General features: G+C 41.8%; 1 protein-coding gene across 10 annotated transcripts in view; it reads left to right on the forward strand.

The window, feature by feature from the left end:
* The window catches only part of kiaa1109 (KIAA1109 ortholog), a 114175-nt gene that overhangs the window by 88865 nt on the left and 6948 nt on the right, over nt 1–18362 (forward strand). For 6 of the 10 annotated variants that reach the window (XM_050061739.1, XM_050061741.1, XM_050061745.1 and 3 more), the window contains 18 exons: nt 1572–1840; nt 2026–2241; nt 3455–3635; nt 3725–3914; nt 4254–4415; nt 4530–4669; nt 5028–5223; nt 5793–5993; nt 6230–6406; nt 6961–7098; nt 7695–8021; nt 8158–8311; nt 10782–10939; nt 12706–12895; nt 13368–13585; nt 13985–14236; nt 14357–14560; nt 17200–17394. In XM_050061739.1, coding sequence (XP_049917696.1) covers nt 1572–1840; nt 2026–2241; nt 3455–3635; nt 3725–3914; nt 4254–4415; nt 4530–4669; nt 5028–5223; nt 5793–5993; nt 6230–6406; nt 6961–7098; nt 7695–8021; nt 8158–8311; nt 10782–10939; nt 12706–12895; nt 13368–13585; nt 13985–14236; nt 14357–14560; nt 17200–17394 — 3568 coding nt within the window. The remainder of the gene's footprint in view (nt 1–1571; nt 1841–2025; nt 2242–3454; nt 3636–3724; nt 3915–4253; nt 4416–4529; nt 4670–5027; nt 5224–5792; nt 5994–6229; nt 6407–6960; nt 7099–7694; nt 8022–8157; nt 8312–10781; nt 10940–12705; nt 12896–13367; nt 13586–13984; nt 14237–14356; nt 14561–17199; nt 17395–18362) is intronic. The other 4 variants (XM_050061742.1, XM_050061748.1, XM_050061744.1 and 1 more) reach the window with 3 other exon arrangements.

Here is an 18362-nt window from a genome sequence, read left to right on the forward strand (position 1 = left end):
TGTGTTTACTTTGGTGGCTGCATTTCCCATGAGCACCACGGCCTTGTGTCATAAAGATCTTCTCATGGCTATCGCAGGCACTTTGTTTTTGAAATGACTGAAAGAAAGATGCAGCTTATCACTATCTAGCCTCTTGACTTTGTACAAACTACTGTGAATAATCACATAATCCATCTGTTGAGTGAGCGACCAAGATTGACTCATGACTCATGTTTGAATTATAGTAAATAGGATTCGCATTTTACAACAGCAAAACTACATCAAAACATCAATTCACAGCATTCACACAACTCATGCAGTATAATCCAGGTTCCATCTATCCAATCATATGCTCAGTACTTTCCAAACAGACAACCTTTTCTGGCAGTGAACTGAACTAAAATTGAAATGTATCTATGCTTTTTTCAAAGCCAGGCTCCATTGACAAAAACAGTGACTTTACCTCGCTGAACAAGGAAGCTACTTGTCTACAGCTGCCTCGATCAGCACACAATGTAACAAACAACCTAACTAATCCAGGCAGCTGTAGACCAGCAGCTCCAGTGTCCAGCAAGTTAAAACTTCCTTTTTTGTTGATAGAGTCTGGCTTTTAGGAGTGGATTGATAAGTTTCATTTTCAGGTCAGAACTTAGCATTGACTGGATAGATGAGACTTGGATTATACTGTGAGAGTTGTCTCAGAGTTTGTAAACAGGATGTTTTGCTGCTGTTAGATACGGACCCCTTTATTTAAATTCTTAAAAACTTTTCTCAGTTTTTTTACTCTTCATCAATGGTGAAGGTGAAGTGTTTGTTTTTACAAATTCAAGGTAACACGGGGTGAGTAGTTGATATACAAATGATCATTTTAGGGGGTGAAGTATTTCTTTAAGGCAGAGAGACAGAGTTTGCTTCACTTGACAGTCATTTTGTGGTCATTTGGCCTCAACCACCCACATACTCTCAGTCAGTGAAAATAAATTACAAAAAAGACAAACAGATTTAAAGGTCAGATTAGTTTCAGATGCAGTAAGCTAACATTTTCAACACTTTAATATCTTCAATAGCATCTGTCCACACCTCTCTGGGATCTTCTGTTACCATTGGTGGAGATTGTGGCTTTTTTTTTTCCCCAGCTGTTGTTAAGGATGGTAGATTTATATACTTGAGACTTTCTTTGACATCTTTCCATTGTCACCCTCTTCAGAGAGTGTTTCACCTTCTGTCCTGTCGGGGTGTCATGTCATCCTCATCTTCCTCCTCGTCTCTCTTTCATTCCTCCTCAAAGAAAGTGCATGACCTCTCAGCTCCTCTGAGAACATCTTCAGGCTGGTAGTGTTCTGTTATTGGACATGTTAGACAACTAGGCATTTATATTGTGCTGTGAGATTTGAGTTTAGCATTTAAGTTTAGCCTTAATGTCATAAATAAAGAAAAGAGAATACCTTGTGGTCCAGATAACAGAACATTATCTCCTCTAAAGTTCTGATTCTTTGGGGACCTTCCTACTTGAGGCATCATGTTTTTAAGTAGGAAGAGCTTCATGGTTACTGTCTCCTTGTGTGAGTTTGACTCTTTGTCCGTCTCTAAAGTTTCCTGAGGAGACAGAGGTGGACCTGTTGTCAGTCACCATTGATGAGCCATCCCATCCTCATCATCACCATCATCTTCATTCTCCATCCGTTATGGAGGGCCAGCACTCAGTTTTCAGTACCCCTGGCACCCCTGCTGTCTTCTCACCAACAATTCCCTTCCAGCACGACGACATAAGGCGCGACGACCTGTCCTCTTCCTCCTCCGAAGACTCAGAAAAGGAGGACGAGTTTGAACGGGAGAAACCGCCGAGCTACCGGAGGCCTTTGTGAGTTGTCTTTTAGTTTTGTTTTGCCTACTCAAGCATTCTTGTGATGAATGTTAGATGAAAGGAAGCTCCATTAATCTCACATTACAATTGCGTGAAAGCTTTTCTTTCATGATTTATTTTTTTGTACTATAAATAAAGCTTTTCAGCATTCACTAAACATTCCCTTTCTTCTTTCTTCTCAGCCAAGCGTCGCACAGGAAGTCCTCAGGGTTTTCTGCTGTGAGTCAGCTGTTCAGCGAGCGCTGGCCTAGCACACCTGCCAACCGCAGCTTCGGTGGCCCAGCAACTGAAAGGAACATTGACTTTGAGCTGGATGTCCGCGTGGAGATTGACAGCGGGAAGTGTGTCCTTCACCCCACCACTCAGCAACAAGAGCATGAGGACATTTCCCTCAGGAGGTACGATGAAAGGCACATTTCTTACTCTGATAAGTACTGCACAGAGAACAGAATTTTATTTCAAGTCTCACTCACTTTTCCTGTTAGTTTTGGAATAAAGTCTTGCAAAGAGTCAGATCAAACTCTGCATATTGACATGCACTGGAATGGTTTGCCAGATGAAGTTCTATGCGGTAGCTTAACTTTTTTTTTTTTTTAATGACAGTTTAGTAGTACATTCAGATTTTCACAATTTCGTCACCAGTCTCGTCACTGGGATATCACAAAAACATCTTGAAGGAATTTCTTCGAATTTGGCACAAACCTCCAGTCTTAGTCAAAGGTCAAGGTCACTGTGACCTTCCGTCTGTCTCAATTTTGTAACTGCAACATCTCAAGAAGGCCTTGAGAGAGTTTTCCAAATTTGGCAAGAACATCTTCTTGCACTCAACAATAAACTGATTAGATTTTGTCTGTCAAAGGTCAAGATCACTATGACCTTACATCAGTCTCATTCTTGTAAACGCAATATCTCAATCCCTTAAATTTGGCACAACCACTTGGACTCAAAGATGAACTGTTTAGAATTTTGTGGTCACTGTGACCTCACAAATCATGTTTTTGGCCGTAAATCAAGAATTCATGACAAACTTTAACAAAAAATGTCTAACAAGATAAAATGATGACATTCAAAAGGTTTAGGGTCAACTTAACTGTGACATCATAATGTTCTGTATGAACACTTTTCTGGCCATTATTCATTGCTGGCACGAAATTACCGCCGTCTGAATGGCTGCTGTTTGTGATCAATAACGAGAACTAATTACACTTTGAATGTCACATTCCTAACAGTTTCATTTGTTTAACACGCATACATATTATTCACGTGGCTTTTTTCCTCCCTGGAAAACTAATGATATTCCAACTGTCAAGTTTAATCAAATCTGTTATTTGGCATTCAGTGACATGCTTTTTTAATGATACAACACAGAATAATAATCAACATTAATAATAGGGGAAGACAATTAGCATTTATTTTAATTGACTGGGGGCGATAAGGAACCTGGATTATGGATGGTGGACGCTAGCCCAAAAAAGGTTGAGAACCACTGCTGTAGCTTGTCCTCAGTGGATACAAGAAATCCCACTTAATATAAGACATACAGATAAGTAAACAGAATAAGACATAAGCACCCCTTCTTTATATGACTCTGTCTTCCCATGGGTTTTGTAGGAGCTGTGAGCGTAGCCTCAGGAGCCTGGACCAGGAGTCTCCCCCCAAGAAGAAGAAGCTGCAGCCCACCTACACCTCCACAACCCACCTCCTAGCTGGCAAGAAATGTCCCTCCTCCCTGCAGACCAAATCCAACGACATGGAGACCACAGTCTTCTACATTCCAGGAGTAGACGTTAAGGTCAGCTTCTCCCTTAGCATTCAAACTGTCCACGAGTTTCGCTCGTTTTTGTGCTTTAAATGATGACTTTGCCTTTTTCTTTCCCCCAGTTGCACTACAACTCCAAGACACTGAAGACAGAGTCACCCAACGCCTCACGTGGATCTTCTCTCCCTCGCACTCTCTCCAAAGAGTCGAAGCTGTATGGTATGAAAGATAGCGGCCCTCCCAACCCTCCCAATGCTGTCCAAAGCAAGACTAACTCGCTCCTACCTCCCCCACCCCCACCTATTCCATCAGGTACTGAGCATTCCCTCATTTTCATTGCATGCCCTAGTACCATCTGTAATCACCGACACTAGAGCGCCACGGCGCTCCGATGTGATGATTTGACATCCACATGTGGACCCACCGAATCAAATGCATGTGATTTCATCCTTTATTTTTACCTTTGATCAAAATGGGCTCATGCATATTAATGTGTACCACAGAGGGAAGGACACCAGAGACATTTTTTAAAAAGAGTATAGTTTCTAATATGCTTCCAGTTCATTTAAAGTTTAAGAAATGAACTTTCAAAAGTGTTGATAACATATAGTCCAGGCTACAGATGATTTAAACCCCCATGTGTCTTTGCAGCCAAAGGCAAGGGAAGTGGTGGGGTAAAGACGGCCAAGCTGTACGCCTGGGTAGCCCTCCAGACTCTGCCAGAGGAAATGGTCATCAGCCCCTGTCTGCTGGACTTCCTGGAAAAAGCACTGGAGACCATTCCAATCACTCCAGTGGAAAGGAGTTACGCAGGTTTGTTTGCTGCACCATCAGATCTTTGTGGATCCTGTTCTTGGAAAATATTCCTTCCTGCGTGTCTCGCATTCATAGTAAACTGTGTTTATGCCTTTGTGTACCTCCCATCAGCCGTGGCGTCCCAGGAGGAGGACATGGGTCAGTTTGAGACGGTGGAGCAGCTGGAGGAATCCACCACCTCTCTGGTCTCCTCCTCCACATCAGCCTACTCCTCTTTCCCTGTGGATGTGGTCGTCTATGTCAGAGTTCAGGTACTGACAACCTTACCATAATTCTTACAGTTGTTCACTCAAATTCTTATTGTCAAGACACGTACAACATGAGATAATAACAGTGAGAGAAAAAACCTCCCAATTCCCCATAGTAGCGCATTACCCTGAGTGCAGTATTGTAGTTTTTTGCAAAGTGTTTATCATGCAAGTTGACATAGTGATGAGGACTAAAAGAAGAAAACAACACGTGGTGCAGCCCTACATTTAAGCATATTTATTCAGTGTCTAGAGTCCCTGTTTGTTATCTATCAACCTGTCACCTCATACATTTAGATGTACAGTTACACACCCTACATGGAATTCAGACCAAAACATCAATCATCATTTGTGTTTGCAGCCCTCTCAGATCCGCTTCAGCTGCCTGCCGATGTCCAGGGTGGAGTGTATGCTCAAACTGCCCTCTTTAGACCTGGTCTTCTCCTCTAACCGTGGAGAGCTGGAGACCCCAACAGGAACCCATCCCACTGATGGATCTCACCCTCCCTCCTCCACTCCACCAGGGCAGCATATCCCCAAACCCCCTCCCAGCAAAGGTATGTAGAGCATATTTTGTGGAATAATGGTGCTCTAATGTGTGCAGAGATATGTGAAGAACAAAACTTTTGCAGTCAAAAGTCTATCAGACATTCTGAGTCTATTTGCAGTCATCCCGTGCCATGTCTGGGCCCTGTGTGATTAATTGTGGCTCGCAGCTTGTTCTCATCCATTCATTATGTTGCTCTCCAGTCTGTCTTTTTGCCAGGTCACGCAACTTCCACCAATGTTTTTTTCTATTAATATATTAGAGCATGTCAGTTCATATTTTTTCTTTAGTCTAAACATATTTAAAGTGTACAGGTTTTTTCTAAAGCAAAAAGAAAAATGGCAAAGTATCAGTTTTATAGTAATATATCAATATGCATGTGATGCATTTACTTCACAGCAGACAATTAACTTGGATCTCTACTCTAATTAGCTTCCTCCTCTCTATTATGGAACTTTATCATTTGTGTCGAGTACAGGCTGCTGATTGGTTTCGTATTTTAGTTAATGAATGCCTTCTAAATATGACTGCTTGCCTTACTTCCTCTGTGTTTTTCCGCCCTCCTCCGCCTCCTTCCAGCATCTCCGTTGCTGGGGAGCCCTCTGGGCAGGAGCCGCCACAGCAGCAGCCAGTCCGACCTCACCGGCCCCCCGAGTAACTCCTCAGGCCTCAGCTTCACTGCCTGCATGTCTGACTTCTCCCTCTACGTCTTCCATCCCTACGGCGCCGGAAAGCAGAAATCTGCTGTCACAGGCCTGCCTCCGGGCCCAGGGCCATTAGGTATGGAAAGGCAAAACTCATAATATTCTAATGTGCTAATAATACAGGGCTGCACTTTCTATTATTACTGCTAATAAGAACTTCTTTCCCTCCTTTACTGTTGATGTGATGTATAAACATGCTAGATCTAGTGGATGTGGGGTTAACCATTATTTCCTACTTTTTGTGAGTGAGTAGCCACAAAGATTGAAATTAGATTGGCGTGATTGTAATGATTATCGCTCTTTACCCTGAAGGTACCGTAGATGAGGAGCCTTCTTCAGTAACTGGGAGGAAAGACTCTTTGAGTATCAACCTGGAGTTTGTAAAGGTCAGCTTGTCCAGGATGAGGCGGACCGGAGGGCCCACCTTCATCGAAAGCTTCATTCCTGCCAAAGGGGGCAAAATGGACACCACCCTCATCAATATCTCGGGTACGTCATCAGCACAAGAAGAAGACCTCTCGCTATTAGACATGCAACAGATTGCACTGACTCTTTGTGTTTAGTCTGATCAAAGTTCAGGAGTTTATTATCAGGAAGGGGGAGTCAGGGAAGATGATAAATTTGTAGCAAAGGTGAAGCAATATTTCAGAAAGACTAAGAAATTATAAGTGATATAGAATAGAACTGAATACTTAGGGTGTAGGATCTTTAGGGGATATAAAATACATTATAAGGCACATTCATACACTTTTATCAGCAGCATTGTGGGAACACTGATGTGGGCTAACCCAAATCGAAGGCAGGGTTTGACACCTATCACAATGAGTTCATGAAGCGATGAATGAGACATTTTACAAGCAGAGAAATGAGACTGGGGAGCGTGATAGATAACAAATGCACCTTTCCAATCTGAATGTCAGGATGTACAAGTGCTTACTTTTTTCCCTGTAGACTGTATTAAGGAGCATATGCTACCAATTTGCTTGCACTGTAGACATTTAAAGGTGTCTCATGTATGAACAAATGTAATATTCTCCCCTTAGCTGTGTGTGACATCGGCTCGGCTTCCTTCAAGTACGACATGAGACGACTGAGTGAGATCTTGGCCTTCCCGAGAGCCTGGTACCGTCGAAGTATCGCCAGGCGCCTGTTCCTGGGAGACCAGACGATCAACCTGCCAGGTGACTCTCTGACCACTCAGTGGCTTTGCTCTGTGTGAGGGTGGAAAATTATCACAAGCTATAGTGTCACCTATTACAGGGCATCTAATCATGGCCAGCACACACAACATAACTACAGGAAATACATCCACATTTATACACACATGTGTATACACGTAGCACCTACACACATGACACTGGTGTGGTTTTTTGAATGATGGTATGGTACAAAACAAAACTCCTGCCATAGCCTGTTTCTAGGCCAGGGATCTGTCTAAGCATCCATACTGGGGTGAAACACAGGTAGAACAACGGAGAAGAATGTGTTAAATGATAGACAACTGCTAGGTAGAGCAGCAAAAGAACATGCTTTAAGTTGCAGAATGCAGAGTTTGTGTTGGCAGCATTTGTAAAGTGAAATGAATGATAGAAATTGATGATTTTTCAAACATGTCAGTGGTTGTCTACCTACAAGTCTCTGCGGGTTTAGCTTGTGTTCATTTTTAATATCCCATCTCGCTGACCTTCCTTCAGCCAACATTTCTTCCCACTGCTCTATGTTGACATTTCCAAGGCTGTCCTTTACATTACATCTCTCAACCTTTACACTGCTTCAGCCTCTGGCCCCGCCACCCCTGACTCGGCCGAAAACATCACCCAACATCTGTCCCCCGAGTCCAGCCGGAAAGCCTACTGGAGGACGTGGGACGGTAGCACTGGGACACAGCACATTCCTCAATCCCCCAACGTCTTTTCAGAACACTCCACTGGAAGCAACATGTCCCCGGGCGGCCTCGGCCACCTCAAGTCCCCTGCACCTGGACGCACCAGGAGCGTGTCTGATTCCTCTGCTCCCAGGAGAGGTGATTACAAACACTCACCATCTCGCCAGATGGGACTCCAACAAAAACATTCCTTGTTGTTACCAAATCACAGAATGTGCAGTAAGTCAGGAGTCTAATACACAATTCAGTTGTTAATCAACAATGTATAAACCAATAAATGAAAGTGGAAAGAAATGCACTAACAACATGTGCATCTCGACTGCCTTTCAACTTATCTTTGTTCAATTTTGTCTAGACTCGGTGACAAAAACATCCACTCCTTCCTTCAGTAAAAATGGTAAGGCAGCAGGTCAGCAGGGGGCGCCATGGGAGACACTGGTTGTGTTCGCCATCAACTTGAAACAGCTCACAGTCCAAATGAACATGAGCAACGTCATGGGAAACAATACGTAAGTGGTCGCAGTTTCTGCACTAGAAATGTAACAAGTGTGATTTTAAAGGAACAGTCTGACATTTAGTGGAAAATGTTTTTTGCTTAGAGTTAGATAAAGAGATTGATACCACTCTGAAACAACAGAGTGCGATGGATCTTTTCATCTTACTGGAATCGAAAATAATTCCTGTAAGGATCATACAAGTGAGAAGGAAACTCTTATGCTAATAGTTTGTATGATTAATAAGCTGTTTTTCAAGATAAGAAATATCCTTCCCTACTTTATATGGACAGTTTATCCTTAATGTTTTTACCCGCACTGCAAAAATGTAACAGCTGATGCAATAGTTAAGAACTACTTATACATAAACGGACACTCAGGGCTTGTATAGATAAGTGCTCTCAGTGTTGCTTAAACTTGGCCTCAAACTCAAATGTTGAAGTAATTCTGAATTCTAAATGAGAGGTTAATGTCAGCCATGAAAGCTGTGAATAGTAAAACAGTCACTTGTTTTAGAGAGTGTGACTCTTGCTGTTGGTGTCCTGTTGGACAAAGATTGTCCAGTCACATTCACAGAGGGCGGGGCTTCGCCTGTGCCCCTCACACACAGAGCAGAGCACCGGGGAGGTGACATGAATGTTACTCAAGTTGACGAGAACTTGTTACATTACGTACAATAAAAAAAGTTCCCAAAAAACAAAGATGGCTGCACATTGACAGATAGCGAAAAATACATGCAATTTATTAAGCCATGAGTAGATGGAAAATTCACTAGCCGCTAGGCTAATGTATGTTGTGTAGAATGCCACAGGCTTAAAGGTTTTATGAGGTACTTTTCCATAGTCAGTGTATCAACAACAGTAGATGTCAGTCAGCACACCCCCTGTCTAGAGAAGTAGGTTGGAGTACCGCCACAAAAGCTAAGGAGTGTACTGCTGTGGACGGAGTCAGTAGTGACACTTATGTTAACTACCTAAATAAATCTATATCAATTTTAGTGGACACTGTGTTTGGAATATTTTCACTCTTCCTTACCTTGCTGTCAGATGATCCTTTGGACTGAACTGAAAGTGAAATGTATGTGTGCTTTCTTCATAGCCAGACTCTATTGACAAAAACAGTAAATTTACCTCACTGAACACAGGAGCTGCTGGTCATCTACTGCCTCAATCAGTTAGTTTATTTGTGTTATTATGTGACTTTGGAGTTTTAAAGGGTTGGTTTGGATTCACCAGTCACACAATAACATGAACAAACTCAGTGATTGAGGCAGTGGTATACCAGCAGCTCCCTGGAGGCTGTGAAGAGGAGTAGATTGATATAACGGCTTCAAAGCCTGTCTGATGGCAAGGTAAAGGGGTGTAAATATTCTAAATATAGTGCACACTTCATTTGATATTGATTCTTTTAAGTGGCTAAAGTACATTTTGTTGCTGCCACATCCACAGCAGTACATTGCTTAGCTTCTGTGGTGGTACTCCAGTCTGCTTCTTCAAACTGGGGGGGTGTATCTACTGCAGGTAATACACTGACTGTGGATAAGTTTTTGAAAAAATCCAAACCATCCCTCTGAGCTGATAATAGCTAGTAGAAAAAACTGTTTTATTTATGAACACTGACACTTATTTACTTACAGAATTTTATCATTTTGTTACATGTTCGTACTGTTAAGTCACAATCATGTATGATAGTAATAATGATATTGTGATGAAACTTGTGATTCACACCCCCAGTAATAAATAAAAACTACTTATGATCCTTTATCTTATGGGCTCAGTTGGTTCATCTCTTAAACAGTGCTGTATCTCAGCGGTCACCAGGATATTCAGCTGTTACAACATTTCATCTCTACTGTTAAGGCAGAATTGCAGAAAATCCTGCTGAATCATTGACAAACACAACACCCTCATAACCAAGGCAGTACAGTTTTATGAGCTCTGCGTCAACATAAAGTAAAAAAAATATCTTCTTCCCTGAAATGTGTGGGCTCTCTGAACAACACATCTCTGCCTCTTCCTCACCACGTCAGGGTACACTAGTCCTCTCTCTCTCTCTCTCTTTCTCTCTCTCTCTCTCTCTCTCTCTCTCTCTCTCTCTCTCTCTCTCTCTCTCTCAGGTTTGAATTATTTAGGACTTCAGAATATTCTGACGTCATAAAAACATTCATGCATAGGTGTCGTCTCTGTTTAAAGCAAGAACTATGTTGAGGAAAAAAACAAAGGTGAACTTGGATATTAGCAAATGGCCTAATACTGACATGAATTTAACATGTTGAACTAAGGAGTTCAGCTAAAGTACATAATGATGTTTGTCTAAAAAAAACTGACTTGTCAATCAGATTTAATACTGGAGGTTTGCTGGTGTTTTTCTTTGCAGTTACCTGTGTTTATTCCTGGGCAAGTTCTCTCAATGAGGGTCTTTTATGTTTCATAGAGTGCACATCTCCATTATTCAGGAACGCTCACAGTTGTGTTTGCCCCTACAGCTGGACAACCAGCGGACTGAAGAGTCAGGGCCGGTTGTCTGTCGGCAGCAACAGAGACCGAGAGATCAGCATGTCTGTTGGCCTCGGCCGCTCCAAGCTCGACTCCAAGGGCGGGGTGGTGGGTGGCAATATAGACGTGAACACCCTGGAGATGGTCTGTAAGTAAACAAAGCATCAACTTTCCAGACATCTGGTGTTTTTCTGCAACTCGTTAGCTCCCCTTGTTCTCACAGTCTGTAAACTGGATGTGGACCTGAGCCAGAGTTCAGTGCAGAGTTCTCACACAGCACTGGGAGTTGTGCAGTCATAAAATACAGGCTTAGAAACACTTTCACATTTTACACTTACTGTGTAAGTAGATACTTTGTTTCATATATTGCATTTCGTGTTTAAATAAGCTAATATATGACATAGTAACAAGCATTTGTCAATTGAATGTATTTAGAGGTGTGCATTTCTTTAGACCTGGGGATGTATATGAGTACTCCTGATTTTTCCTGCTGCAGTTTTGCATGCTCCTCTATTCATTGAGACATTTCTACTAGGGATGCACCAATTTGTCAGCAAACAAGATGACATTTACAGATGGCAGTGGCCAATGTTTTCTGTCCTGTCACAGAAAACAGGCTAAAAATCAGGGCTCAAGCCTAATATTGTCCCCATACTGTCCCCACGGGGACAGTATGTTTTGGACGGACCCCAGGACAACTTTGGGATGGAAGGATGTAGTAAACTCACTATCATTACGTCAGGGCATGCACATTGTTTTGTCCTTGATAATGCTACGTTGTGACAGCTAACACCTGACAGAGGTTGCATAGGCCCCCAGAAAGTGTGCTGGACTTTTAAGCCAATTTGACATAAGGGCAAAAGTGGAATTACAACTTCCAGGTGCAACACCTGATGCTATTCAGCCCAAAAAGACTTTTTCCTGTAGACTTAACATTGTAAAAGAGATGTCTCTAAATCAGTGGGTACATTTTTAGAGCGTCACAACCTTTGCAAAATGACTCGGTGACACATGATTCAATTTTTGTATCCCCATTCAAGTTAGGGGACAGGAAGTAGCAGGCCTGGGCAGTGGAAGTAAGCCCAGTGTGCCTGCTCTATGGGGCTAATAATGTGGAAGATATGGGTTCTTTCATACATGGGAAGCTGAACATTTTTGGCCTCATGCCCTTCAAAAAGCAGATTTCATAGAAATGAACGGGGCTCCGCCTCCATCTCTGTATCCGGTTCTCTTTATACATCAATAAGGTTTCATTAGGTTACATTATGATGCGTTCAGGCTCTATTCAGCAAAAATTAGTATTGGGCGGAGGTACATAATAACGTTATCATGATGTGTTCAGATGTAATCTCGTAAGATATCATCAGTGAGACTTGAATAAATACAGTTCTTTGAAGGAGAAATTTGTTGAAGTTTTCACAGCAATATCAAATAGAAATGAGAGAGGGAATTATGATATATATGTATTTAAAAAAAGACGTTTTTCATATGAAAGGTTATTAGAGGTTGATTCATATATTTGTATGTTTGAATTTGTGCTCATTCAAAGGTAGTGTATAGAGGGGCTTAAATACTTTAAAACAGTTAAGTTATTTATTTATTTATTTAATAATGAAGATTTCCTTCTTTCCCTGGCACAAAAGGGGCAATAAATAACAACAAAAACAAAGTAAACAGCTTTCGGCCAAATTTTTTGCTCTAAACATTGATATTTGCCCAAAATTTCACAATCGGTGCATCCCTAATTTTTACTCTGTGTACCAGATTGTTTAAAACGTTTTGCAGCCAACTGGATGTTCCTCTCCAAACTGCATGTTTTCTCCACAATCATCTTCTCTCATTCAGCTTGACGTTCATGCCACTGTATGACTGTATTAAAACTACAGCACTAACCAAGTACTGTCCTCATTCTAGCCCACATCTCAGAACACCCCAACCAGCAGCCCAGCCATAAGATCCAGATCACCATGGGGTCGACGGAGGCACGTGTGGACTACATGGGCTCCAGCATCCTGATGGGAGTTTTCAGCAATGCAGACCTGCAGCTGCAGGACGAATGGAAGGTCAACCTGTGCACCGTTGACACCAGCCTGTCAGAGAAAAGGTGTGAAATGATGTCAGCAGATGCTTATCATGCAACACAACACCTCTGGCTCTTGAAATATAGCGCACCTGATAGAATGCTGAGATGCTTTTTTATTGTGCTGTGAGTACATGAAGTGTTTTTCTTAATGGGCGATTTCACACCAGTCACATTGATCCTGTTTCTCATGTCGCCTGGTAAAACTGATACCACTTGAATTTAGATAGACACAGATATCTGCATCAAGAGCACCTGAGAATGCAGGTTCTGTTTCTTGAGACTTTCAATATGCTTTTCTTAATTACTTGGCAAGCCGGTCAAACAAAATGATGATGCAGATCTTTCATTCCAGATGCAGCTGTGTTTAATCTACACTATTACCATCTGCCTTTCGCCTTGCTGTACTGTTTTCTACAATCCGAACCATCTTAATCTTCTATCTTCCTGTTTCTCACCTGTTCCCTCCCCATCTTTTCTCCGTCTGTCCTTCTAGTGAAATCTTTGTCCATGGAGACCTGCAGTGGGACATTTTCCAGGTGATCATTTCACGCTCCACCACACCAGACCTCATTAAGATCGGCATGAAGCTGCAGGAGTTTTTCACTCAGCAGTTCGACACCAGCAAGCGGGCCCTGTCCACCTGGGGCCCTGGTCCCTACCTGCCCCCCAAAACCCCTGTCATCAACGCTGAGAAAGGATCTGCAGAGCTCTGTAAGCACGCCTGTTTCTTTACTGCTGTGAGATATATTTAATGCAGATTGTGGCATAATAAGGCATGCACAGCAAGTGTCTCAGGCAGTCAGGGTGGTAAAAGGAAGCGATCTGATTTGTAATTCTAATGTGTTTAATTTGTATACTACTTTTTCAAACAGTTGACAAGGTGGTTCAACAACTGAATGTAATCAAACATGCTCGTGAGATTAAAGCAAACAAAAAGCATAGATTTATAAAGAGTGGTGGCTATATCAGGATAAAAACAACATAATACACCAAAGCTGATCCTGTTAGCACCAGCAGCATGCCTCATGTTCAGGTCAGGATTGATTTGTCTGCCTACACCCCCCTTCCTCGTGCCTCATTTTGTGTCTCCCAACGGTCTTCGTCACACAGACATGGATGCAGCCCATCACCGCCACTGGCCTGGGGTGCTGAAGGTAATCGCTGGCTGCCACATCTCCCTCTTCCAGATGCCTCTGCCGGAGGACGCTGTGCAGCTGGGCGGTTCAATGAGCCTCCATGGTAATCACATGACCCTGGCCTGCTTCCACGGGCCCAACTTCCGCTCCAAGTCGTGGGCTCTGTTCCACCTGGAAGAGCCCAACATTGCCTTCTGGACGGAGGCACAGAAGATCTGGGAGGATGGTGAGGCAAAATGTTGTTTGTATAAATGGTGTTGAAAAATATTACATAATAAAAAATAACAGCAGTGCAATTGTTCCTAGCAATATGTTTCTAACTGACTTTTGTTTCTGTCACACCCAGGCTCCAAAGATGATTCTACCTACATAGTTCAGACACTGGATTTCCATCTCGGTCATAATACTATGGTAACCAAACCCTGTGGTGCACTCGAAAGTCCAATGGCCACCATAACCAAAATAACCCGTCGGCGGCATGAAAACCCTCCACATGGAGTCGCCACAGTTAAAGAATGGTTCAACTACGTCACTGCCATGAGGAATGAAGGTAACCAATTTTGTTTTTACTTGTAAACCATGTATTTTTTATCCTGATGTCATCACACACAGGGATGCACAATCCAAATTTGTCTTTACCAGTACCGATTCCAATATGTGCAATATGTGTAATATGCCAGGGTTTGCCGTGGCTGACAGCAGTCTGCCAAGTCTCATAGTGGAAACACTGGATTTTATAACAACACTGACAAAAAAGCTATTCGAGGCTCACATTTTTTCAAGTTTGTCTTGAAACACATGATATGTTGACATGTGCAAAGAAACTGGAACTCCTGGCAGCCAGTATGAACAGGAGGAACAGTTACAGGAACCAACGCAAAGTTGCATCTGGGCATGTGAGTGTTTTAAGACTCAAAGTTCAAAAATTGTGAAACTGTCTTTAAATATGGATGGGTCACATATGTCCAGTCCACTTAATAATGTCAGTTCTAGAGTCAAAATTTATCCTGTGAATGGGATCTGTGCATCCCTAACAAACTGCATCCTCCTCTAATGGCTACTTCAGGCTGGCACCAAAAGCGAACCAGTCCCTATAAATCCCAATGTTTAAATGCCTGACTTTACAGCAGAAATAAGCATATTTAAAGCATAGTACAAAAAACGGTTCTGATCTCTAGCCAGTTTCCACAAAGTTACGCATACTTAGCAGCTTTGAGTGATGGGCTGTCTATTAGGTGTGTCCACAGACTATGAGACCACTTGTTCAAATTTGGTTACTTTTGGCTCAAAATGTGAGTCTACAAACCAATGGGTGACTTCGCAGTGGCTACGTCCATTATGACGAAAAAGCTATTCGAGGCCCTTACAGATATAAATATGGTAGAGGCCTCTCAGTATAGTGCAGTACAGTTTAACATACATAAAAAATAAAAAAATACAGCCGCAAGCTGTACTGAGTGGTAATCGCAGTAGATTACAATCTTTGACTTGATGTAACCTCAGTCAGCACTTAAAAACATATTGCGTGCATGACTTGCTACATTGTTGACAAGCAAGATTTGGCACTTGGCACAACTTACAGACTGTTCCACTGTGCTACCTACCTTCACACATTAAGGCGATGACATCACGTGGGAACCCATAGTATTTTTTTGTAGATTTAAACTTAAAATGCTTACAACAGACAAAATGTTGGTGATAAAATTGTGAAAAAAAATGACACATCATTTTGCTGGGTTCGGGTGTAATGCCAAATACTTTTGTGAAGTTGGTTCAAACATTTTGCAAAATAGAAAATGTTGTGCATACACAGCTAATAACAGACACTGAATGTCACCGCGGACTCGGTGTTTGACAGATCTGATCACTATGTGAAATATCAAATATCCAAGTTAAAGTTTGTGTCAATTTTGGTAGCATTTGAATGAAATGGTTGCAGTGTGGCAAACTTTAGTTACAATTCAGTGGCTGTGCGGAAAACAAAACTCATTTCTGTAGGACGTACTGGTGATTTCTTTTTTTTTTTTTTTCTTCTTTTTTTTTTCAGAATTTTTAAAATGTATTTATTTATTTTTAATTTTTTAACATAAAAGGTCTTGAAATTTAGAAGTGTTCTAATAAGCACACCCACTTTAAGCAAATACCTTATTTTATGTGTTGACTGACTCATGACCATAGGCACACAAATCTCTCTAGCAGATTGTGAGATGTTAACTATTGCCATTTGTGGTGCCCTCTAGTGGCACAATATCCCAAGACCTCTTAGCGAAGCTTCGACCTAACATTGGAACACATACACCAAGTTTGGTTACATTCACTGAAGCCAGTTTTGATTTACAAGCATTTATCTAAACTTGAACTTAATGATGCAGCTTTAAAAATGTATATTTTCATAATGGATTGACCAATCTAATTTTCCATGATAACTTTGGATCAACAATGTCTATAGGTGTTTCTGACAGAGTTTCGGGACAGTTGGCCCAACAGATTTAGACGAGTTGTTGAAAAACAGGACTTTGAGAAAGCTAAGAAAAAGACCCAAATTTTGTCATTTGCAGAGCAGAAGACCAGTAAAGACACAGATGAACTAAGGGATTAAGATAATGTAAGCCAGGCTTAGAGATAATTGCGAATATGTTAACCTGGTTGTTATAGCACCACCCTGAGGTCAATGAGTGTCAGTTTATGGGCCTGAGTAATTGGTGGACTTTGCAGCCAACTGGGCCAATTGTGGTGATTTTCAGTCACACAGTTTTCTGACACTTTCAGCAGAGAAAAATTAAGAAGAAAGCTAAAAGGAATGAGAGAATAAATGAGAACAAAACAGAATGGCTCCAGCAGTGAGCCCTGCTTGGTCCCCATAAATCTGAATATTGTAACCTTCATGAAGTTTGGATTTATTGCAGTCAGTGTATTAGACTGCATCAGTGTCAGCTAGGTGTACCTAGTAAAGTGCCAGCTGAGTATAAATGGTTGCTTCATTGTTGTAACTTCTCAAACTTTATGCCTTTCTTCAGACAGCTCTGACTAAAAGAAGACAGACAGCTACTTTCTGTCTGCCTTCCCTTGCAGCTGCTGCCTGTTATCTGAAATGTAAAGTCGGTGCAGATAGTATTTAACAAAGCAGAGGAGTGTGAACGTGACCTTAAACTCAAAAGAGTTTTGACACGTCTTTATCTCTCGCTTCAGAGCTGAACTTGCTCAGGAACGTGGAGGCCAACAACCAAGAGAGCGGAGCGGCTGCCAAAAGCTCCAGTCTGCTGAGCAGCTTCCGCAGCTCCTCCGCCTACAACCACGAAACTGAGACCATCTTTGCTCTTCCCAGAATGCAACTGGACTTCAAGTCCATCCACGTTCAAGATCCAGATGAACCTTCTCTAACAGGTAGGAGTGTCTTTTTGTCTGACTGTTTTGAAAGTCAGACTTATATCACGATAGTCAGTCCAAAGTTAGGTGTCTAGCATTTGTGACACCAACCCCTCCCCTGACAAAACACAGTGTGTCCCAACTCCATATCATATACTAATAGGGTTGACAAGATCCATTTCATTTCAGCATTGTGATTTGAGACTAGATATCATCTTAGACTTTGGATATCATCAGTGTTGTTTCCTGCTGCATTACAGTAACACTGTTTCCCCTTTATGCTTTTAGCTGCTAAGTGATTAGCACTGTTGCTACATAAAAATCTCCCTATATGTAAATACCTTGCTATCTCTACTCAAAGCAACCAGAGTCGAGGACGAGCAAGGATTTTAAATGGAATACCACCAGATAAAAGGCTGATCAATTAGCCATGGAATGTTATCGGTAGATATTTGTTCTGAATACTTTGAAGGTCGATCAGATGACGCACAACAGCCGAAACTATTTCTCTGTGTGCCTCTGAAATAGCTTCACTTTTCTGGCAGTTGTGACAAACTGCAACTCACACGCATTCACCGTTACATTCATGGTTTACTGACTTGATTCAGTGATTAAAGGAAAACTCCATTGGTCGCTAGGCTAATTTATACAATATAAAATGCCATAGGCTTGTGCTAATAACGTTAGCATGTTGTATTTGTTTGGAAAACGTGTTTAGTAGAAGACAGTCGTTTTGTCGGTGAATCTTGTGAGTTGTAATGGAGACAAATTTTGTAATATTACCTTTGTTAAATGTTGCTGTTGTCCCTGGCTTCATATGAGTAGAGGAAATCTGCCATAGGCTCGTGCTAAAAATATTAGCATGTTGTATTAGTGGGGAAAATGTGTTCAGCAAAAGACAAGTGCTTTGTCTGTGAATCCTGTTATAATGAAGCCGACTGAGTACTTGTGTTTGAAATTGTTACTATTAAGCCATGTTTAATGTG

The sequence above is a fragment of the Epinephelus moara genome, chromosome 14, assembly GCF_006386435.1.
Source record: "Epinephelus moara isolate mb chromosome 14, YSFRI_EMoa_1.0, whole genome shotgun sequence".
Lineage (NCBI taxonomy): Eukaryota > Metazoa > Chordata > Actinopteri > Perciformes > Serranidae > Epinephelus > Epinephelus moara.